This window comes from Globicephala melas, chromosome 13 (assembly GCF_963455315.2).
Source record: "Globicephala melas chromosome 13, mGloMel1.2, whole genome shotgun sequence".
NCBI lineage: Eukaryota > Metazoa > Chordata > Mammalia > Artiodactyla > Delphinidae > Globicephala > Globicephala melas.
In genome coordinates, this window is record NC_083326.1 from 88,848,795 (window position 1) to 88,870,921 (window position 22,127).

General features: G+C 54.4%; 1 protein-coding gene and 1 non-coding gene across 16 annotated transcripts in view; both read left to right on the forward strand.

The window, feature by feature from the left end:
• Positions 1 to 22,127, forward strand: part of EP400 (E1A binding protein p400) — a 112,442-nt gene that overhangs the window by 55,785 nt on the left and 34,530 nt on the right. For 13 of the 15 annotated variants that reach the window (XR_009566327.1, XR_009566328.1, XM_030859918.2 and 10 more), the window contains 14 exons: positions 597 to 766; positions 1,100 to 1,274; positions 1,376 to 1,512; positions 3,831 to 4,017; positions 6,260 to 6,426; positions 7,875 to 8,041; positions 8,891 to 9,133; positions 10,979 to 11,143; positions 12,452 to 12,607; positions 14,306 to 14,400; positions 14,907 to 15,178; positions 19,955 to 20,157; positions 20,245 to 20,414; positions 21,878 to 22,074. Coding sequence is in view for 13 of the 15 variants with exons in the window: in XM_030859918.2 (XP_030715778.2) it covers positions 597 to 766; positions 1,100 to 1,274; positions 1,376 to 1,512; positions 3,831 to 4,017; positions 6,260 to 6,426; positions 7,875 to 8,041; positions 8,891 to 9,133; positions 10,979 to 11,143; positions 12,452 to 12,607; positions 14,306 to 14,400; positions 14,907 to 15,178; positions 19,955 to 20,157; positions 20,245 to 20,414; positions 21,878 to 22,074 (2,504 nt within the window). In the remaining 2 variants the exon portion in view is untranslated. The remainder of the gene's footprint in view (positions 1 to 596; positions 767 to 1,099; positions 1,275 to 1,375; positions 1,513 to 3,830; positions 4,018 to 6,259; positions 6,427 to 7,874; positions 8,042 to 8,890; positions 9,134 to 10,978; positions 11,144 to 12,451; positions 12,608 to 14,305; positions 14,401 to 14,906; positions 15,179 to 19,954; positions 20,158 to 20,244; positions 20,415 to 21,877; positions 22,075 to 22,127) is intronic. The other 2 variants (XM_060310071.1, XM_060310072.1) reach the window with 1 other exon arrangement.
• LOC115855560 (small nucleolar RNA SNORA49) lies at positions 21,463 to 21,590 on the forward strand. The gene has a single exon (XR_004040495.1). It is a non-coding gene; the product is annotated as a small nucleolar RNA SNORA49 (small nucleolar RNA).

The following is a 22,127-nucleotide window of genomic DNA, read 5'->3' on the forward strand; positions in this document are numbered from 1 at the left end:
TCTTACTTTTCTGTTTTCTGCCCAGTAGTTCCTAGCACTAGATTCTAGGTAGAAGTATGTTACAGGTCACAGGTTTTCATCGGAGAGAACATTTTGGCTTATGGTTAGACTCTGCTGTGTTGAGTAATATTTACTTAAAAAGCGGGTACTTTGAGGGGTCTTTTCTTTTTTCCTCTCTTTTTTTTTTTTTAACTCTCTGGTAATTAATTTGCTTTTTAATATCTTGGAATGTAGTCAGATGCAGCATAGATGCTCACATTTCCTATCATCTTCTGAATACGTGTTCCATCACTAAGATGATAGACTATGAAAGCGAGCCCCATTTCTGGATGCTGTGTGCTGATCTGTTTTCCAAAAGCGATTGTTAATGCCTCCAGAGCAGTTTCTTAATTTGTCCACACAAGTGCTTAGCCTCCTAAAGAACAAGATCATAAAAACATAAACAGCTGTTTTCTGTGTGATGAGCGAGCAGGTTACCAAGGAAAAGGAGGGGTGACGGCGGTGGGGCAGGTTAGGTGGGTAGTGAGCGCGCACGGAAGTCCTCTCCAGGCCGCTTGTTCCTGCACAGACAGTGAGGCCTGGCTTTTGTGCTGCAGGGGTGGACAGAGCCCAACCGCATCAACGTCTGCATCACGTCCTACAAGCAGTTCTTCAAGGGCTACGCGTCCTTCACACGGGTGCGCTGGAAGTGCCTGGTCATCGACGAGATGCAGCGTGTGAAGGGCATGACCGAGAGGCACTGGGAGGCCGTGTTCACCCTGCAGAGGTCTGGCCACCCCTCTCCGCGTGCTGTGTGCTGGGTATTGTTGATGTAAAGGTTCTTTGGAGGGACTGTAGGAAACTGCAGGCTCCCAGAATGGCCTTTCAGCTTCAAGGGCTCCCCTCACTGAAGGCGCTCATTTAATTCAGTCCGTTCCTCAAGACGTGTGTGTGTGTGTGTCTGTGTGTGTGCGCGCGTGTGTGTGTCTGTGTCTCTGTGTGTGTGTGTCTGTGTGTGTGTTAGCTCCCGAGGATCGTTGTCCCTTTCCTTGAATGTCTCCCGAGACAGGCTCTGCGCCCAGCTTGACGTTTCAGGTGTCGTCTCCCGTTGTGTGTTCAGCCAGCAGCGACTGCTGCTCATCGACGCCCCGCTGCACAACACCTTCCTGGAGCTGTGGACCATGGTGCACTTCCTCATCCCGGGCATCTCCAGGCCGTACCTGCACTTGCCCCTGAAAGCCCCCAGCGAGGAGAATCAGGACTACTACCACAAAGTGGTCATCCGGCTGCACCGGGTATGCGGCCGCCGCTGCGGGTCCCTGCTTGACGAGCACCCCTGGCTTAGCGTGCATGGGCCACGAATCCATTTTAGCAAAGGAGAACTTTCTTTTTTCAGGTGACACAGCCCTTTATTTTGCGGAGAACTAAGAGAGATGTGGAGAAGCAGCTAACGAAGAAATACGAGCACGTCCTGAAGTGCCGCCTCTCCAATCGACAGAAGGCCTTGTACGAGGACGTCATCCTGCAGCCGGGGTGAGCTCAGGGCTGCGCACTCCTGGCCACCTTCCTGGGGAAGAGCGGGCCCCTCTGGCCTTCCAGAAGGCTCCTCCTCGGCGGTGGGCCTCTGCAGCTGGAGGCCATGCGCACGCCCGGCCCTGGCAGCTCCGCTCCTCTCAGGCTGGCAGGCTGCCCCTCCCTGGTCCCGTCAGAGGCCATGCCCAGAGCCGGCCCAGGAGGAGTACAGCGTCGCAAGCCGCTCGGTGCCGCACTGCACTGGAGCTTCATGCAGGAGGCCGTGCTGATTGAGTGGCTCGTCCGTTCACAGCCGCGTGTAGGATGTGAGACCGAGGCCCGTGTGCCGTGTGGTCAGGCGCAGATGGTGCTCCAGGGCCACACCGGGTGGCCACGGGCACCTCTGTATGGACCCTAGAAGGGTGGGGCCCCGTCCTGTCCATGATCCTTCCCGTGACCTGTTTGGCTCTTTGTCATTGGTCGCGAGCGTTGTGTGCTTAAGTGCGTAACGTGGTCCGGATAGCGTCCACGGCAGCAGGTGTGCAGGAGAGGGTTTTGCTGTTAATGCCTGCTTGTGTCATAGGCTTCTTTTTAGACAGCTTTAGGACGGAGTGTAAGTAGCCAGTCCTTGGCAACCAGCGTCATGCTGCGGCAGGCCGTTGACCATCTCAGTCAGGCATAGGAGCTGTGGAGACCCCACCCCTGACAACACGTGCAGTGACAGCTCCTGCTTCCTGGACACTGGGAGCAGACAGCCCGCGGCACGGCTGGCGCCTGCTGGCGGTCAGCTGTCTCAGCCCGTGCTGATCCGGAGAGAATCGCAGCGTGCGCAGAGGGCGGGTCCTGGACCAGCAGGCATCCCTTCACCAGACAGACAGAGCCCCGGCGTCCTCGGGACGCCTGCCGTGTCGCTCTTTGGTGGCGTGCCGTGGGACGTCGCTTCGGTTGCGCTTGGCAGTGACGACCTTGGTCCCGCTTGTCGAGTGTGGAATGCTCTCTGTGTGCTCATAGGGGAGGCCCCTGCATCCGGGAAGCACTGGGCCAGCAGAGCCTAGGTTGTCCTGTGCCGCAAGGTCCCGATGGAGCGGCGGGGAGATTCCCTGTCTTAGGTCCCTGCACCTCTTTCTCTCGGGCCTGTTGGTCAAGTCAAGGAGGGCCATGAGCAGGCCTGTGCTGACCCCACGGCGGCTCCCGGGTGTGCCCTGCACGCCTCGGTGCGTGTTGACGCGATGGCCTCGGGGTCCTCGGACGGGCTCTGAACGTCGCTCCCGGTCAGCGCCTTCCTGCCCTCTGCGTGGCGACCGTGTCACACGTTTCTACCGCCTTCCCAGAGAGCCCTGCGGGCCCGCCTGTGGTGGCGCCACCTCCTCCTGGTTTCTGTTACAGCCCTGCCGGCAGCTCTGAGCTCAGCCCTCAGGAGCCTCCATGTGCAGTTTTCTTGGTCTTGTGCTTTCTCTCCTGTCTCATCCGGACACATATCGCTGGCTTCTGAACGGCCGCCCTCCCCTCTCCCCTTCTGCTCTCTGGCACCGCCTGTGCGCCGTCCACGTCCCCGACCCCACCCTGCTCCACCCCTGCGCCCACGCGCTCCGTCCTGGCGGGAGCTGCCTGGGCCGCCGGGCTGACCGCGTCCTCCTGTGGCGCCTTGAGCTGTCCCCAGGCACCGCAGATCCCATGTGTGCGGGACTGGCTTCCCCAGACGTGCCTCTCCGCTAGGCTTGCGTGACTCAGGACGCTGTGCTCCACTGTCCAGGCCGTCCTCCCGTCCTGCCGTCCCCTCTGCTCCCCCTCTGCTCGCGAGTCCCTGCCCGCCCCGCTCCACGGCTCCTTCCTGCCTCGCCCGCTGGGCGCGCTGTGCTCTGCGGCCGCCCTTGGGGGCCCCCAGCCTGGAGGTCTCAGCTGGCCTCCATGCAGTCCCCGCACTGTGGCCCCCGTGGCGCCGGTGCGGTGTCAGGCCTGTGGGTCTCCTCCTTCGCTGGACCACCCCGTCCAGTCACTCCTACCCCTGCCCCTCGAGGGCCTTCTCCCCCAGGCCGGGTGTTCTCACCCCGCCACTGCCTGCCGGCGCCCGTCATGGCTGCCGTGGAGAATGGCGTCGTCCCTGTCGCGGGAGGCAAGGAGGGCTGTTCCCGTCTGCCGCGCGCCCTGGCTCTCCGGCTGCCCATTCTGTGTCACGGGGGTGGTGAGCGAGTCTGAGAACCCTCACCGCACAGAGGTGGGTCCGGATGTCGTTGCCGTGCGAGCCAGGTCTGGGGAGAGCGCGCCGACTGCGTGTCTGTGGAGCCCGGCCGGCACGTGCTCGCAGCCAAGGCAGTGCTTGTGTCTCTCCCCACGCACAGGACGCAGGAAGCTCTGAAGAGCGGGCGCTTTGTGGACGTGCTGAGCATCCTCCTGCGGCTGCAGCGGATCTGCAACCACCCCGGGCTGGTGGCGCCCCGGCTCCCGGAGTCCTCCTACACGGCGGGGCCGCTGCAGTGCCGCTCGGCCTCGCTCATCCTGAAGGCGCTTGACCGAGACTTCTGGAAGGTACGCAGAGGGTGCGGGCGGCTCTGCCTGAGGTCTGTTCTGGGTGCTTCCGGAACGTCGGTCTCCACTAACTTGCGTCCTGCGTTTCGCCATCGCCTGATGCTGGGCAGCATCGAGTGGCGGCGTGATGGGCCTTCCCCTCGACCTAGAACCCGCTTTGGAATGGGCCCCGAGGGGTGAGCCCACAGTGTGAAGGAGCAGGGAGGGTTTTCCTCGCCTGACCGTTGGCCCCTGAGAAATGGCAGAGCGTGTGGAGGAGAGCAGGGCTCGGAACTGCGGGACCGCGGGGGTGTCCTCACACGCGCGCGCGTGGTCCGAGGCCTGCGGGGGCCTTTCTGTTAAAATGTTAGTAACTGTCTCTAGGTGGGGAAACTCGGTTGTTTTTTGACCAAAAAAATAGAGTCGTATACCTTTCTGTGTTTGAATTTTGGGGTAATTTTGGAAAGTTTTTCCAGAACCAAAATTTTTAAAACAAAAGAGATTGGGTTAGGTTGGGTGATTCTGAGCGCAAGTGTGCTGGGCTCGTGGCTCTCAGCAGGGCAGGGCCGAGCCCTCAGGGGCCGTCGTTCGTGCTCTGGCTTCCACGCAGGAGGCCGAGAGCTTGCCCAGGCCAGCCGGCCGCTGGCAGGCTGGTGCCTGAGTTCCCCTCGGCTGTCTCTACCCCAGAGGACCAGGGGCCGAGGTCTCACAAATGTGGAGAAACAGGAACCAGCTCTGTGGCTTCGACAGGCTTGTGCAGGTTCGGGGTGTGGACAGGACAGGGGCCCTGGGGCCAGATTGCAGGGGCTCACGTCCCGGCTCTGCCCCACGAGGAGTGCGGCCTCGGGTGGTCAGTCTGCCCCGGTTTCCTCACCACACCGGGAAGTCGTGAGGAGTCGGTCAGTTAATGTACGTGATGGTCTGAGGAAGGGCCTGGTTGGTAAGCAGTAGTACGTGGTGAGTTACGTGATGAATGTGATTCCTACCACTATGCCTACTACTCTTTTATTGGAGTGTAGTTGATTTATAGTATTACTTTTAGGTAGGGATGAGTTTTTCGTTGAGTTAAAGAAAAATTGAGCCATGGAGGATAAAGTTGCGTCAGAAGCAGGCTACCTCAAGATACCACTGGGGCGGGGAGGTGTTTCATGGATAGTAGTTTTTATGTTGTGTTTTCATTTGAAAAACCGTTTTATTGAGGTAGCTCATTATCGTAAAACTCACTGTTCTGAAGCATACAGTTTGTTGGTTTGAGTATATTCACAGAGTTGTGTAACAGCCATCACCACTAATACTAGAACATTTCATTACCCCAAAGAGAAAATCCACACGCACTGTCATTCCCATTCCCCCTCCCCTTCCCAGCCCTGGCAGCCACTTACCTGCATCTGTCTCTGTGGATTCACCAGGTCCAGATATTTTATATCAATGGCTCACTTTACTTGAGCATAATATTTTCAGAGTTCATCCACGTTGCAGCCTGTGTCAGAATCTCCTTCCTCCATTGTCTGGATGGACTGCAGTATGTTCATCCGTCCACGAGCTGATGGGCACTTGGGTGGTTTCCACTTTTTGGCCACTGTGAGTGCACATTCATGTGCAAGTTTTGCGTGGGCGTGGGGCTTCCTTCTTGTGGGGCTCCTCTTGGGCACATGTCTGACGGGCGAGGAGTTGCAGGGTCACGTGTAGAGTCCATGTTTAACCTTTTGATCAACTGCCTTGCATGGTGGCTGCCAGGTTTCCCATCCCCACCAGGGTGTGAGGGGGTGGGGGCATTCACGTCTCCACATCCTTGCCCACACCTGCTGTCCATCCTCTTTGATTCCCGCCATCCTGGTGGGGGTGAGAACGTCTGAGAGAAGCACAGGTGGAGTGAACATCCCCAGGGCTCCGGACATAGCGACGTGCCACATGCCCGCTGCACCTGCACCAGCACGCTAGGGTCTCTCCCTCAGCCTCCCCAACGAGGCCGAGCATCTCCGTCCGTTTAGACGAGCGTTTTCCAGGCTCGTCCCTCTCTGCTGAGTCTAGTCTGTCTCTTAAGTGCCACCCTCTCCTTTCCCACTGCCACTCGGGATGACCACGTGCCATCACTCCCACCTTTCTTTAAGTTGGGGAACTGAGCACACCGAGGTCCGGCGGGTGCCTCTCAGCAATACGGCTGCTTGGGGCCTGGCCTTCCCGGTTTGGAATCGACCTGGATTCCTAGTCAGCTGTTTTCTTTCTGCCTCCTGTAGCAAAATTGTTTTCTTTTTCTCCTTAGGAAACCGACCTTTCTATATTTGATCTTATTGGCTTAGAAAATAAAATGACTCGCCACGAGTCAGAACTGCTGGGTAAGAAGAAGGTGACGCGGAAACTCTTTGAGGAGCTGTTCACCGCGCCGCCACCATCGGGCAGGCCAGCGGCCGTCAGACTGAAGCCCAGCAGGTGTGTGGTGTGGTGTGGAGCGTCACTTCCTGCTCACCAGCCGGCTCTGGCTGGGTCCTGGCTGGTTGTGTGTCGTGGGGTCTGGGTGGCATCCCCTCTTCTCCTGCTGAAAGGGACCCCGGCCCCGCAGCCTCTCGGGCAGACCTGGGACCACCAGGTTGGAGCTCCACACGAGAACTGGGGCTACAGCCTGTGAAAAGAAAGGCCAATCATCTAATTTGGCTATCTGCTTCTCCTGGAAATTACCCAGATGTCCTTGGATCCTGGGATAAGCAGTAGGGGTGTGCAGGGCGTAGGAGAGGCTCTTTTCATCATCTTGAAGAAGCGTTGGCCTTTGGGAGGGCTCTGCCTGGGGAGGTGGTCAGGGGCGGGGTGGTCAGGCTGCCTCTGACCTGGTGCGGGTATGGTGGCAACCGTCAGGGCAGGGGGGCACTGCGGGGGGGCGGGCTTGGGACCCTGAGGTCTGGCAGAGGCTCCACCCCTGACTGCAGCATCAAGGGCCTCCAGGGACATGATACAGGTGCCACGAGACTGGGAGGAGCGGTGCGCGCAGATGGAGGAACTCGAAACACGTGATTCAAGACAGGCCACACCCGTGCAGCCGGATTTGTGCACAACTCTGTGCTCCAGCTAAAAACAAAGGAAAAGCAGACAGATGTTCTCGAGAGAAATGGGCCAGCTCTGCAGATGGCAGCCATTTCTGTTGCCTTTTCTCTGTGTGACCTCCCTGGCGACTTGGATCCGACCACCCTCGCCTCAGCTGCCTGACCCACACTCACAGGAGCCTGCAGCCCTCAGTTAAACACGTGGCCAGGGCAACGAAGCCGCAGTCCTCGGGGCTGGCCCGGCCTCGTGTAGTGGCTTTCTGCTGGCTGCTCATTACACGGGGGTTTTGGTATAGAAGTCCTGCCATCATGGTTTTCCAGGTTAAAGAAATAGGAGGAGCATGTTGCTTGTGATAAAATCGGACGAAGCAGCCATGGTGTGGATCCCCCTTCACAGTTTTACCCACTGGTGCCTGTGGGGTGCCTTTACCATTTCTGCTGATTCTCTCCATTTCCTGTACTGCCTTGTTACCTAGTTGTGCAAGTTGACTTTTCACCCCACTTTACTCTTATTCACAAGAGTAGTAGAATGGACTTTACGTGTTAGAAGCAGTTTTTCTAGTCCACGTTCACGGGAACTTAATCACATTCACCCCTGCATCGCCCAAGCGTTGGGGTAGATGTACCATTTTTAGGTACTAAGCACCTCCCTCAGCGTCCCTGGTGAGCGCTGCTTCTTAGCACAGCATTTAGAAATCCCCCCACCCCTCTTTAAACTGCAATCAGGGTGTGGGAACCCCACTGCCCGCGGGGCAGCCCTGTATCCCCGAGGCCCGTCCAAGAGGCCATGCCTGCCGCGTCTCAGCAGTGCTCGTGTCTTCCTGCCCGCGCTCGGGCGTCCAGGTTGTTTCAGCCCGTGCAATACGGCCAGAAGCCCGAGGGCCGCACCGTGGCTTTCCCCAGCACACACCCGCCCCGGACGGCCACGCCCACAGCCACTGCCACGCCGCAGGGCCACGTTCGAGGACGGCCGCCCATCGCCACGTTCTCTGCAAATCCGGATGCAAAAGGTATGCCTCTCGTGGGGGTGTGCTCGGCACCGCAGAGGGTTTTTGTGGAAGAAGTTCTTCGTGCTTCCCTGGCCCCATGGGGACGTGTGACCACTCCTCTAGCGGGAGTGGGACCGTGCACCCTGGCTCTGCCCAGGAGACCATGTGTAGTTCTCACGTGAGTTTTACGCTTTTTTTTTCTGTCTTTGAACTGTATAAGATAGCCCCTTCTTAGTCGAGTTACTGTTGATGTGATGGGGAAGAGGTACCTCGGCAGAAACGTTCTCTTTTATGTCGGGAAACGCGTGTCGAAGTCATTTATGAAACTTCTGAGGAAGTCTGCTTTTGTGTTCTGTGCCACCGCTTCAATGTAACCTGATTGTTACTTGAAGAAGGATAGGGTTAAATGGCAGAAAAGGTAATAAAAATTGTCTTCTAACCCTGATCCACGGGGTCCTCAATGTCAAGTCCCCTGTGTTTTTCTGAGATCTTCATAAATGCCAGAGCTGCTTGTTGCAAGAGCTCTTCGTGCAGCTGGGGACGCCAGCACTGCCTGACCTCCGTGCGTGGTTAAGATGTGGTTCTCACGGACATGCCCGAAGGGGCCGGCTTGTGACACTCCCGTTTACTCCAGAAATGCACCGTGTCGTGGACTGGTGGACTCGAAGTGAAAATATCGATAGTTAACGACGGATAAAAAATTAGATTTCTCTCATCCTGTAGACCACCCACCCCCTTTTTAGAGAGGGCGTCTCCTTTGAGAGGCGGTATGAAGTAATGTTTGTTTTATTTCTTTAAAATTCGGGTTTAATACTGCATTTTCTGAAGAACCTCTAACAGCTTTGCACAAACCAACCTTATCGATTGCAGCGCCAGCAACCCCGTTTCAGACCTCTCAGGCCTCCACCGGTGCTCCGAGACACCAGCCCGCCTCGACCTTCAGCACAGCACCTAGCCCAGCCCATCCTGTGAAACTGCGGGCTCAAACCACTGCCCCGGCCTCCACCCCGGGCCCGCCCCAGCCCCAGCCCCAGGCCCCCTCGCACCCGGCCGGGCAGAGCGCGCTGCCTCAGGGGCTGGTGCTCACCTCGCAGGCCCAGGCGCGCCTGCCTAGTAAGTGGCTTCGCCTCTCCTGGGTCTGCCACCTCTTTGTACAAGGACATTGCGTTCACACGAGCGGCGTGTGAAGGGCCTTGCTGTCCACTCCCTTTGTCTCCCCGACCCCGTGTCCGGTGCTGCCTTTCGCCACGCTGTCCTTTCCAGCCCTAAATCTGCAGAGGGAGGGCTCCGCTCAGGGCCTTTCTCTGTCCTTCCTTCTGACCCCGTCCGTCAGCTCTGCTTCTCCCCCGTGCTCGTGCTCGGCCCGGTGGCCGAGGATGGTACTTCTCCTCTGTGAGCCACGGGTTTGTCCCGCCAGCCTCCAGGGCCCCTCGGAGAGCAAAGGGCAATAAAACGAAAGCCTTGTGAACTAGGCTTCGACTTCCTTTTAGTCTCTTGCTTATTACCAAATTTAAATCTGGAATGACTATTGCTCAAGTGAGACATTTTGTAATAACTCACTGAAACATCGCAACCTTCTTACATTTTTTAAATAGAACTTTTTATTGTGACCAGCGCGATTAGGGTACTACCTCTGTCCACCCTGCTGTTGGAAGTTCCCTGGTGGAAACTGTCCTGGGCCACACCTTTTCTCACATGCCACCTGGAGCACTTTATCGGTTGCCACAAGTTGTGTTGAGGCCTCTCTGGAGAGACAGGAGAGAGAGAAGTAGTGTCATGAGGAGACACCGGGTTCAGGCTGGCTTTCTCTTGTGATGAGCCTGTCTTCCGTGCCAGCAGATGCGAAGCACTTATCCTGGTTCATTGCCCAGGGGAGGACAGCCCTTGCATACATAGCGCTTTTTCTTTCTTTTGGGCCCGGGGTAGGAGTCCCGGGGGTGTACCCAGGAGCCGTGCTTGGGGGGCGCAGGGTCAGGCCGCCTTTCATGCCTCCACTTCTGGACTGACGAGGGCTTGTGGGAGAGTCGTAGTTCTGTGCACAGATCTCTGCATCTCTTTTTCCGTTTTCCCTTCCTGTTTATGGTTTCTGTGGGCAAGATATCCTTGGATGTTTTCCTCGTCTTTTGCTAACTATTCTCTTTATAGCATCACTACTAATTCTGGCCTGAATTTTCATGGGAGGAACATCTAGACTCGAATATCAACCATTGGGTTTTAAAAAAAAAAAGCCTTTAAAGCTATTATTGAATTACAGTTTGAAGGTGGTACCTTTTTGAGTGAGGTGCATATGACTCCATCTGAGTTCTGTTTTTAAGAAAAAAAAAATGCTTTAAGCAGTGTTAAATCTTCCATTTTTTCACAGTTAAAATTCTAGACTGAATCCTACGATCTAGTTCAAATTAGTGTGAAACACTGTATCATGAAGTGTGATGCATTTATGTACTTAAATACAGTCCCACATTTTGAAAAGGTTATGAGTATAATTGAAGCTAGTTCTCTATTTTATATCTGTAGTGATAAAATCTTGTTTATATCTGTGAGCTAAATCAGACATGTACTTTCTCACATTCTGAAAGGATTCTGAAGTTGAGAGGTTGATATGAGAGTTTCAAAGTGTATGACCAATACATTTCCGCTACTTCTGATGTTTGCTACTTTTTTATCGCCTGGAAAGAAAAGCAAAATGTTCCTTAAGGGCTTGGTTAATTATATTAATATCTGATACTCTAAAATTTCTACCAGTTATGATGAAGTTAACCATTAAAATCTGGTGTTAATTTTAATTGTTTTTTTTTTCTATTAAAATATTTTCTGAAAGTGTTAGAAATACCCAATAAATGTTTCTGTGACACTTCAGTTTGCTACAGACGATCATTCTCTGTGACAAGTGATCGTCAGTATAGCAATCGAAAACTCTTCCCAAGAGTTTTCTTTCTCGTCTCCTCTGCGTCTCCGCAGGTGGGGAGGTGGTCAAAATAGCCCAGCTGGCTTCCCTCGCGGGCCCGCCGAGCCGAGTCGCCCAGCCGGAGAGCCCCGTGACGCTTCAGTTCCAGGGCAACAAGTTCACCTTGTCGCATAGCCAGCTGCGGCAGCTGACAGCCGGCCAGCCCCTGCAGCTCCAAGGTAGGGTTCGCTGGCGGGCGGTGACCCACGAAGGCTTTAAGCCGGGGCGTCCCGGCAGCTCCCCACTGCAGCTGTGACTTTGGCCCCCTTAAGCACAGGTGCTTCACCTGTAAATGGCCTTAATGAGTCTCACCTCGTTGGCGTTCAGAGGACTTGGGAGATAGCGGGTACGTCACCTGGTGGCCTGGACCCTGACACACGTTAAATAGAGGATAGTCGTTTCTAAATAAAATCTGCCCTTGGAGTAAAGTTTCCTATTTTAAAAATCAAAATAGAAATATTTACTCTTTTCAAATTTCACTGTGAGGTCAATTGTCCTAAAAGCGCCAAAGGCCCAGCAATTTATGTAGGAGACATTATTTTCTTTTATGTACGGGTTTTAGAACTTCCAGACCAAAGCCCTCCCAGGCCTGTGGCTGAGAGCACTGTGTTCGTGTAGTAACTGCTTCTCGGAGGAAGCGAGGGGATGCACTTTAGTTCATGTTAACCCTCAGCGACTCAGCTGGAGGGTAGGACCCAGAGGGGGGATCCGGCCACCTCCCCAGGCAGCCTCCCCTGACGCGTCGTCGTTCACGGCTCTCATCGGGGCGGAAGGTTCAGTTGTCAGCCAGGTCTGGGGTGCTCTGTGTGGACGCTGGGGACACGCACCTCAGCAGAGCAGAGGCCCCCAGAAACGCGCCACAAAGAAACGGGTTCATTTGGTTTCATTCCATATTTCTCTGGTTTTTTGACCAAAGGGGCGAGGTCATCTCTTAAAATTTCTGGTGAACTCTAGTTTTTGTAGAGGACGATTCCGGAGCAAAAGATGCCAGGAGACTTAATCACAGAGAGGTTGAAATGGCAGGCTCCTGGAACAGTGGCGATAGAGCCACAGCATTTGGGCTAAAAAAAAAAACCGAGTGTTTTGGTATTTCTTCACCCAGCTTGTCTGGTTGGCAGGCGCACCCAGTATGTGATCTGGGAGCTGGGACCTTCCAACCCGTGACTGCCTCAGGCCTCGAGCAGACGTGACAGATGCTGAGCGGGTACTCGCTGCATTACCCGAAAGCAGTCAGGCATCGCAGGGAGTAGAGGAGCTTTTTCTTGACGTTAAGCCAAGTGACTTGGATCCTTGGCATTTTCATTCATTGTGAATGAAATAGTTTCATTTTTCTCCAAGTAACTGAACTTGGCATTGCCTCATTGCAGGAAATTTGATTTTGGATTTTCGGTTTATTGCCTTGTTCTTGTACCTTAGGAAGTGGGTGTAGCCTGGGGGCTGAAGGCACACTTGGCTCGTGACTGACCCCCATGCATGTGTGATTGCAGGCAGCGTCCTCCAGATTGTGTCCGCGCCCGGGCAGTCCTACCTGCGACCTCCAGGCCCCGTGGTGATGCAGACAGTGTCTCAGGCGGGGGCCCTGAATGCCCTGGGAAGCAAGCCCCCAGCCGGCGGCCCAAGCCCCGCACCCATGACCCCTCCAGGTAGAGTGCTGTGAGCCGGAAGGAGGCTTGGTTTTGAAACTTCTTTTCTTCCTTCCTTCCTTCCTTCCTTCCTTCCTTCCTTCCTTTCCCTTCCTTTCTTTCTTTCCTTTCTTCCTTTCTTCCCTTCTTCCTTCCTTTCTTTCCTTTCTTCCTTCCTTCCTTCCTTTCTTTCTTCCTTTCTTTCCTTCTTTCCTATCTTTCTATAAATTTATTTATTTATCTCCGTTGCGGTGCACGGGCTTCTCGTTGCAGTGGCTCCTCTTTCTGCAGAGCACAGGCTCTAGGCACGTGGGGTCAGTCGTTGTGGCTCGCGGGCTCTAGAGCACAGGCTTAGTAGTTGTGGCGCGCGGGCTTAGTTGCTCCGTGGCATGTGGGATCTTCCCGGGCCAGGGCTCGAACCCGTGCCCCCTGCATTGGCAGGCGGATTCTTAACCACTGCGCCACCAGGGAAGTCCATGAAACTTCTTTCTGACTTCCTTTGCTTCTGAGGCAAGTGTGGGGCGTGGATGATTTCTGTGATGCCTCAGAACCCGTAGTCCCAGTTGTGGCCACCTCTGATTTCCATAGATGGCCCGTGTCAGCTTGGTTTCTTTTCTTTCTCTTTTGCTCCCAAAGGTAACGGTCGAGCCTCACCACCCTCACTCAGCCTTTAGATGTTTGATTTGGTTTTGCTCTGACAAGAAACTTGGAATCATGAGAAATTTTGCTTGTTAATGTTACAGATACACTTAGGGCACGTGCTAGAAGTTCTTGGACAGGTAACGGAGCAGGGTTTGGACCTGGACCTGTCTGCGGCCAGTGTGCCTCCTTGCCTGTTCCGCAGCCTCCTTCCCGCCAGGGTCCCCTGCTCTCCAGACACACCCACACTGCAAACATCGGGCACGGGCACTTGGGTCAGGTTGATGTATGCAAGCGGCAGGGACCTCTCTCAAGTGGAATCCCTGGTCACTGCCCAGCCCCAGGCCCTGGGTCGTCTGTGGTGCCGTTGGGGTGGGGCCTCTGCACCCCGTCCCCACTGGGCTCTGTCAGTGAGTGGGTGCTGGAGGGACCATGAGGCTGGCAGCATCGCCTGGCGGCCGCTCTACCTCCCAGCCAGGCCGTGCAGCTCTACTCGGTTGGTCTGTTCTTCAGGCTTTCTTCCTGCTTCCTGGAACCAGCTGTGCCAGCACCCTCCCCGGAGGGCGCTCAGTCCTGCTCTGCGGGCCCCAGCTTCCCGACCTGACACCAGTCTGGCCGCTGGGTTCTAGTCACCTCGACCCTTCTCTGTCGCTCCCCGCAAGTGGCCCCTTCTCGGTCCTCAGCCGCCTCTTCCGCAGGCCCTTGCGGAGGAGCCTCTGTCAGACGGGCAGTGTGGCGTGGCTGACGGGAGCAGGCCGCGTGGGGCCCAGGCATCCCTCTGTCCCAGGCACGCAGGTCAATGCTGCCGAGATGCCAAGGGCAGTGGAGCGCTGGGCCCGCGTGGCTGCTGCTTGGTGCAGTGACGGGAGTGACCGCGGGTCTGAGGTCACGCCGGGCGCTGCCAAAGGAAGGAGGCAGATCGCGGCGCTCAGCTCAGACCCTGGCCAGAGAGCGGGAGAGCACTTACTGGTGGTTGTGAACGGTTGACCCACTCCGGAAACATGCTAGTGGAAGCTGACGATGTTCCGGAGAGCGTTGCCGGTAGTTTTGTATGCCAACCCTTCGTTTTTGCCTTTGTAGTGGGTGTGCCCAGCCGACTGGCAGTCAGTCCCCTGGCCGCAGGAGAACCTGGAGTGGCCTCCAAGCCAGCCTCTCCCGTCGCCGGGCCGACGCAGGTACGGGGCAGCAGACCCCAGCACGCGGTGCCAGCGCCACCCCTGCATGCGCGGAAGTCGCTCTCGGGAGCTGCTTGTCACTCGGGAGGGTTGTGATACTTAACCGCTTCTGCGAGGCGGCATCAGTTTATCTGCTGCTAAAAACGCGCTGTCTCTCTAAATTAGAGAATTTTGATCTTAAAGACGCTTTTCCTACTAAAAGAAATGAAACCAGGCTTTAGGATTGCAAAAATGCCCTTTCACATTTTTGTGTATTCTTCTACTGGTCTTCCAGGCATTAGAAACGCTCACTGTGTCTCAAGAAGTACTTTACACGTTGGCAGAGAAAACGGCGCCCATTTGCTCTGCTCTCTTTTCTGTCACTGTCTCCCGTGGAGCCAGGGCCCGCACGTCTAAGCGTGCTCTGCGGCCGGTCACCGTGCGTGAGGGACCCATGGGGCTTGGTGAGGCCGGGAACTGGCCGTGCTGTTTCTCAGTAACCGTTTTCATCTCTGTTTTTGATGAAGGAGGAAAAGACCAGACTTTTGAAAGAGCGGCTGGACCAGATTTATTTTGTCAACGAACGGCGCTGCTGTCGCACCCCTGTCTACGGCAGAGACCTGTTGGGGGTTTGTTCCCTGCCTGGCAGAGGGCAGTTGCCTTGGCTCGGGGCTCCTGATGGAGGTCATGGGAAGGGGGCTGGGCCCACGAGCCGGTACACGTCACCCTCGACAACTCACAGGGACCTGATTTTGACCCTGACTCAACGTCAGGAATCCCTCCAGGACGTCATGGACAGGTATGGTAGCATGCTGTAAGCGTTCTTTACTCAGTCGCTGTGTCGCACCCAAGCAGCTTTTGTTGTTCTGTGGACGCTGATCTCATCCCTCTAAGTTTCTCCCCGGGTTGTCCCTTGGAGTCTGTCCGAAATCTGTTTCAGAGTCTTCAGCTTTGGCACCAGATGGCCTCTCCACCCTCTGGGAGCCTGTGTGCCCCTCCCTGCGGATCAGTTCTGTACCCCACGGGCCTGGGCCTGGGTGCAGAGCACAGCACCGTGCTCATTCAGGGCTGGGGGCCAGACCATTGTGTTGTAGACCGCTTTCTCCATTTTGCTCTTTTAAAATAATATTTTAGGGACTTCCCTGGCGGCGCAGTGGTTAAGAATCCGCCTGCCAATTCAGGGGACACGGGTTCGGGCCCTGGTCCGGGAAGATCCCACATGCCGCAGAGCTACTGAGCCTGTGCTCTAGAGCCCGCGAGCCACAACTACTGAGCCCGCGTGCCACAACTACTGAGCCCGCGTGCCACAACTACGGAAGCCTGCACGCCTACAGCCCGTGCTCTGCAACAAGAGAAGCCACCGCAATGAGAAGCCTGCACACCGCAACAAAGAGTAGCCCCCGCTTTCCACAACTAGAGAAAGCCCGCATGCAGCAACGAAGACCCAATGCAGCCAAAAAAGAAGAAAAAAAAATTATTATTATTATTTTTAAATTTACTTATTTATTTATTTTTGGCTTCTCATTTATTTTGGTGCGCAGGCTTCTCAGTGCGGTGGCTTCTCTTGTTGTAGACCATGGGCTCTAGGTGTGCAGGCTTCAGTAGTTGGGGCTCGCGGGCTCTAGAGCACAGGCTCAGTAGTTGCAGCGCACGGGCTTAGTTGTTCTGCGGCATGTGAGATCTTCCTGGACCAGGGCTCGAACCTGTGTCCCTTAGCATTGGCAGGTGGGTTCTTAACCACCGCGCCACCAGGGAAGCGCAATAACAATATTTTATTAAGAAACCACAGGAATGATTTACCGTTGCATGATGAGAAACATGTGTTTAAGAGTCCAGGGGTTAAGATTCCACGCTTCCGCTGCTGGGGACGTGGGTTTGATCCATGGTCGGGGAAGTTTTTCATGCCGCCCAGTAAGGCCAAGAAAAGAGAGAGAGAGAGAAAGAGAAGCCCAGGTGCTGTTGGGGCCCACCAGCGTATCAGCCCCTCCCCCGCCAGACCTGGGCCCTGGTCTCTCTGCCCCACGTAGTGTCAGGCCCTGCTTGCAGCTTCATTCACTGCTTTGGCCTGATTTTGAGTTTCAGCCTGAGGGTATTTCCTCTCCCTTCTGTTTTGTGTGCCCGGGCTCAGCTTTCAGGGTGTGTCCTCTTTAGGCCTCTGGAAACCATGGAACTGGGCGCGGCCTCCGCGAGGAGCTCTTCCCTGCTTCACTGTGTAGGGAGGTTGCCGCCCTCCGCGCACTTGTCTTGCTTCGGATGCTGACTTGTCTTTCTTTCCTCCTTTTCCTCTGACGTTACAGATGACTTTTTTTTTTTTTTTAACATCTTTATTGGGGTATAATTGCTTTACAAGGGTGTGTTAGTTTCTGCTTTATAACAAAGTGAATCAGTTATACACATACATATGTTCCCATATCTCTTCCCTCTTGCGTCTCCCTCCCTTCCACCCTCCCTATCCCACCCCTCCAGGCTGTCACAAAGCACCAAGCCAATCTCCCTGTGCCATGCGGCTGCTTCCCACTAGCTATCTACCTTACTACGTTTGTTAGTGTGTATATGTCCATGACTCTCTCTCGCCCTGTCACAGCTCACCCTTCCCCCTCCCCATAACCTCAAGTCCGTTCTCTAGGAGGTCTGCGTCTTTATTCCTGCCTTACCCCTAGGTTCTTCATGACATTTTTTTTTCTTAAATTCCATATATATGTGTTAGCATACGGTATTTGTCTTTTTCTTTCTGACTTACTTCACTCTGTATGACAGACTCTAGGTCTATCCACCTCATTACAAATAGCTCAATTTCGTTTCTTTTTATGGCTGAGTAATATTCCATTGTATGTATGTGCCACATCTTCTTTATCCATTCATCCGATGATGGGCATTTAGGTTGTTTCCATCTCCGGGCTACTATCAAACTCTTAGAGGAAAACATAGGCAGAACACTCTATGACATAAATCACAGCAAGATCCTTTCTGACCCACCTCCTAGAGTAATGGAAATAAAAACAAAAATAAACAAATGGGACCTAATGAAACTTCAAAGCTTTTGCACAGCAAAGGAAACCATAAACAAGACCAAAAGACAACCCTCAGAATGGGAGAAAATATTTGCAGATGACTTTTTAAGACAGAGGCTGTTTGTTAGAGCAGTCTCTGGTTCACAGCAAAATCGAGGGGAAGGCGCGCAGGGCTCCCGCCTTCCGCCAGCTGCCCCCACCGTCAGCACCCCGCGCCGGAGTAGCGCGCTCCTTACAACCCACGCGCCTCCGGTGATTCTTCATCAGCGCCCAGGGTCCGCGGTGCACGGGGGGCTGTGCTTTTGGCCTTGGGTGTTCTGTGGGCTCGCACAAGTGTATAGTGACGCGCACCCGCCATTAGAGGATCGTGCAGAGTAGCTTCACTGCCCTGAAACCCCGCTGTGCTCTGCTCATTCGTCCCTCCCCCCCCAGCCCCGCCCGAAACCCTGGCAACCACTTATCTTTTCACTGTCTCCATAGTTTTGCTTTTCCAGAATGTCAGATAGTTGGAACATAGAGTAGGCAGCCTTTTCAGATGGCTTCTTTCACGTAGGAATGTGCACCTAAGGTTTCTCCTTGTCTCTTCATGGCTTGATAGCTCATTTCCTTTTAGCCCTGAATAATATTCCATTGTCTGGAAGCACCACAGTTTGCTTAAATACGTTCACCTACTGAAGGACAACGTGGTTGCTTCTAAGATTTGGCAATTATGAATAAAGCTGCTATAAACACCGATGTGTAGGTTTTTGTGTGGACATGGTTTTTAATTCATTTGCGTGAATACCAAGGAGCGTGATTACCAGATCACACGGTAAGAGAATGTTTAGTTTTGTTAGAAACCGCCACACTGCCTTCCAAAGTGGCTGCAGCATCCTGCGCTCCCAGCAGCACTGACGAGAGTTCCTGTTGCTCCACAGCCTCGCCAGCGACTGCTGTTGTCAGTGGTCTGGATTTTGGCTGTTTTAATAGATGTGTAGTGGTATCTCATTGTTTTAATTTGCATTTCCCTGATGGTATGTACGTTGAGCATCTTTTCATATCCGTATTTGTCATCTGTATACCTTTGGTAACATGTCTCCTAAGGTCTTTGGCCCATTTTTAAAACAGGTTGCTTGTTTTTTTATTGTTGCATTTTAAGACTTCTTTGTGTATTTTGGATAACAGTTCTTTTTTTTTTTTAATAATATTTATTTATTTTGGCTGCGTTGGGTCTTCATTGCTGGGCGCGGGCTTTCTCTCGTTGCGGCAAGCAGGGGCTACTCTGTCGCGGCGCGCAGGCTTCTCGTTGCGGTGGCTTCTCTTGTTGCAGAGCATAGGCTCTAGGCGCGTGGGCTTCAGTAGTTGTGGCACACGGGCTCAGTAGTTGTGGCTCACAGGCTCTAGAGTGCAGGCTCAGTAGTCGTGGCGCACGGGCTTAGTTGCTCTGCGGCATGTGGGATCTTCCCAGACCAGGGCTCAGACCTGTGTACCCTGCATTGGCAGGCGGATTCTTAACCACTGCACCACCAGGGAAGCCTTCTAGCACTATTTGTTGACAAGACTGTCTTTGCTCCCTTGTGTTACCTTTGTTCCTTTGCCAAAAGTCAATTGACTGCAATTATGAGAGTCTCTTTCTGGGTTTTCTGTTCTGTTCCATTGATCTGTTTGCTTGTTCTTTTGCCGGTACCATGCTGTTGATCACTGTAGCTTTCTGGTAGTCTTGAAGTCAGGTAGTGCCAGTCCTCCAACTTTTTCTTATTCAGTATCGTGTTGGCTCTTCCGGGCAGTTGCTTCTCCATGTAAACTTTAGATTCATTCGGTTGGTATCTACAGAATAGCTGGCTGGGATTGCATTGAACGTCTAGATCAAGTCGGGAAGAACTGACATCTCGACAGTATTGGATCTTCCTGTCCATGAACATGGAATATTTCTCCATTTATTTAGTGCTTCTTTGATTTCATTGATCAGAGCTTTGGTCATAAGTGGTTTTGTAGTTTGCATGCAGTTGGTAGCAAGTCATCATGCAAGCCCGGCTTGTGCTGAGTCCCAGAATGAGGGCTTTTCTGGAGCAGGTGGTGTCTGCAGGTTGGAGGTGGGTGTCAGGTTGGCTGTCATGGCTCATCTGAGTCGTCATGGTGCTGCTCTCTGCGGGGCCCCTCCTCCCAAGTCTGGCTCCCTTTCTGGTGGCACGGTGGCTGTAGCAGCTTCAGGACTCACATCCTCCCCCAGACCGTCCAGGCGACAGAGTGCCTGCATTCCGGAATTCCCATCCAAAGACAGCAGGCTGCCTCTGCACCCATCCCTCTGCCCTGGGGGTACCCTGCGCTGTTCATTTTGATCTGGGTAGCCCTCACTGGCCGGGACTGGTCGGGACCGGTCGGGACCCGCCCCCGTGGTTGCTGTGATAGTGTGGTCCAGCAGCCCGGTGACTGGAGCTAGGCGCTCTGGCTGCCCTGGTGACTCCCGACTGCCAGGTGGTTCTGCCCTCTTCCTTCTCAAGCCTTCGCTGCCTGAGACAGAGGGGCCGCTCGGCGGAGACACCCCAGGTGCGCCACCTGTGACACATGTGCTGTCTGCTTCTCAGGGTGGTGTGTGTGATCCCGCCGGTGGTGGCCGCGCCCCCGTGCTTGTGGGTGGCGAGGCCGCCCTCCCGCTACAGCCACAAGATGAGGCTCTTCAGACACTACCTGCGGGAGCACACGGCGCCCTTCGCCCAGCAGCTGCAGCGGGTGACAGCTCTGCGCTCCCTGCGGTTTCCCGAGCTGAGACTGGTCCAGTTTGACTCAGGTACGAGACACCCCGTCTGTACTGCTGCCTGTGTCGGATGCACTTGCTTTGGAGTATGAGATGCTGTTGATGTTACTCATTTCACAGGAAAGCTGGAAGCGTTGGCTATCTTACTTCAGAAGTTGAAATCTGAAGGACGTCGCGTGCTGATTTTATCGCAGATGGTTCTCATGTTAGACATTTTAGAAATGTTCTTGAACTTCCATTATCTCACCTATATAAGAATTGACGAAAACGCCAACAGTGAACAACGGCAGGTAGGAAAGAAATCATTTCTTTTGTTATCGTTTATGACTCATTTGGGTTAACTTTGATCGCCAGTTTCTAACCTGGTTTCTCAGAGCTGTGCAAACTCAGTGTTGTCATGCTTTCTAAACAAGGGAAGAACTTCTTAGTGTCTTTGGACTTTAGCTCCATCCTTTGATATTTTTTCCTAAGTCCTGTTATTTGGGAAGTGCAGTCGGCTAGATGTCTCAGAATCAAAACTGGTGACCTGCAGTCCTTACAGGGAGGAGATGGGTGTCCTTCGGGAGGCAGCCACATGAAAACAGGGAAGTTCTGCGGACTGATCTACAGTTAAAGAATTACAGGTTAAAATAACATGCCCGTTCTTTACCTGTCAGGTTAGCTAAGGGTAGCTGGATTCCATCAGGCACAGTGAGAGCAGCTTTCTCGTGCGCTGCTGGTGGGGCGCAAATTAGCACAACTTTCTAGAAGGCGAGCTGACAGTGTGGGCTGTGAGCCTGAAAAAGGATGTGCGCCTGACCTGCTAATTCTGCGTCTAGGGCTCTCTCCTTTAGCAGCACTCAGGGGTGCACATGCACAGTTGCTGATGGTGGAAATGTTTGTGATAAGCCCCAGTGGGGAGCAAAGTCCCAGTCCAGGAGTAGGAGAATGGGTCAGTAGTGGTCTGCGTGCCACAGGGCTTGGCCCTGTCCCGAGTGTCCCACAGCGTGAACTAGGAAGCCATCTTCAGCAGCGTTTCAGAACAGGTTTTAGTATCAAGGCAGAGCATTCCCGAGTGCAGACAAGCTGCTGGCCTGTATATCACATTACCCACTTCACGCCGTCCAGCACAGGCAGCCCTCCCCATGCTGAGAAGGCCTGGAAGGAGGTACACCACGGTCTTAGTGACAAGTTCTGTCCGGAGTGATGTAACAAATTATATAGAGAATTTCCTGAAGCAAGAGGGCAGGTCACACCTGCTAAGGTCTGTTTGGGCGCTGAAGTCATTGCAGGAGAGAAGTCGTGGGAATGAGGCCATTTCAGCTGGCGGCCCTGCGGGAGTGGGGAGGCCGGCAGCTGCTCCCTCAGCCTTACTCCAGGGGCTTTTGCTGTAAAGCGCCTGGCATTGCCGGAGGGTACATGAAAGAGCACGCATCCCTCCCCAGGGAGACTGCTGTCCTGTGGGGCCCACTCGTGGAGCTGACAGCACAGGTCGGGTGGGGTCGGACACTTTCCTTTCTGTACCTGCTGACTGGCGATGCTTAAACAGGGTAGAGGTGTCGGCAACCAGTAAGCGAGAGATGCGACACGTGCCCGGAAGAGCCACAATAAAATGCTAAAGTCCGGTGTAATTGGAACACGGACCTCGCGTCAAAAGAAACACAAACCGAACAGTTTTGTTACGGAATAATTTCTAACTGATAAGTACCAGAACACGTCAGAGGTTGCCTGTTGTTTGGCAGGGATGGTAACTCGGGGTTTCATTTCGCCTCAGGACCTGATGAGGAGTTTCAACCGGGACCGGCGGGTCTTCTGTGCCCTCCTTTCCACACACAGCCGCGCCACGGGCGTGAGCCTGGTGGAGGCGGACGCGGTGGTGTTCTACGACCACGACCTCAACCCGGTGATGGACGCCAAGGCCCAGGAGTGGTGCGACCGGATCGGGCGGCGCAAGGACGTGCACATATACAGGTGAGGCAGGCGGCTGGGCCGGGGGCTGCAGCGTACTGCAGAAGCTTCTCCCA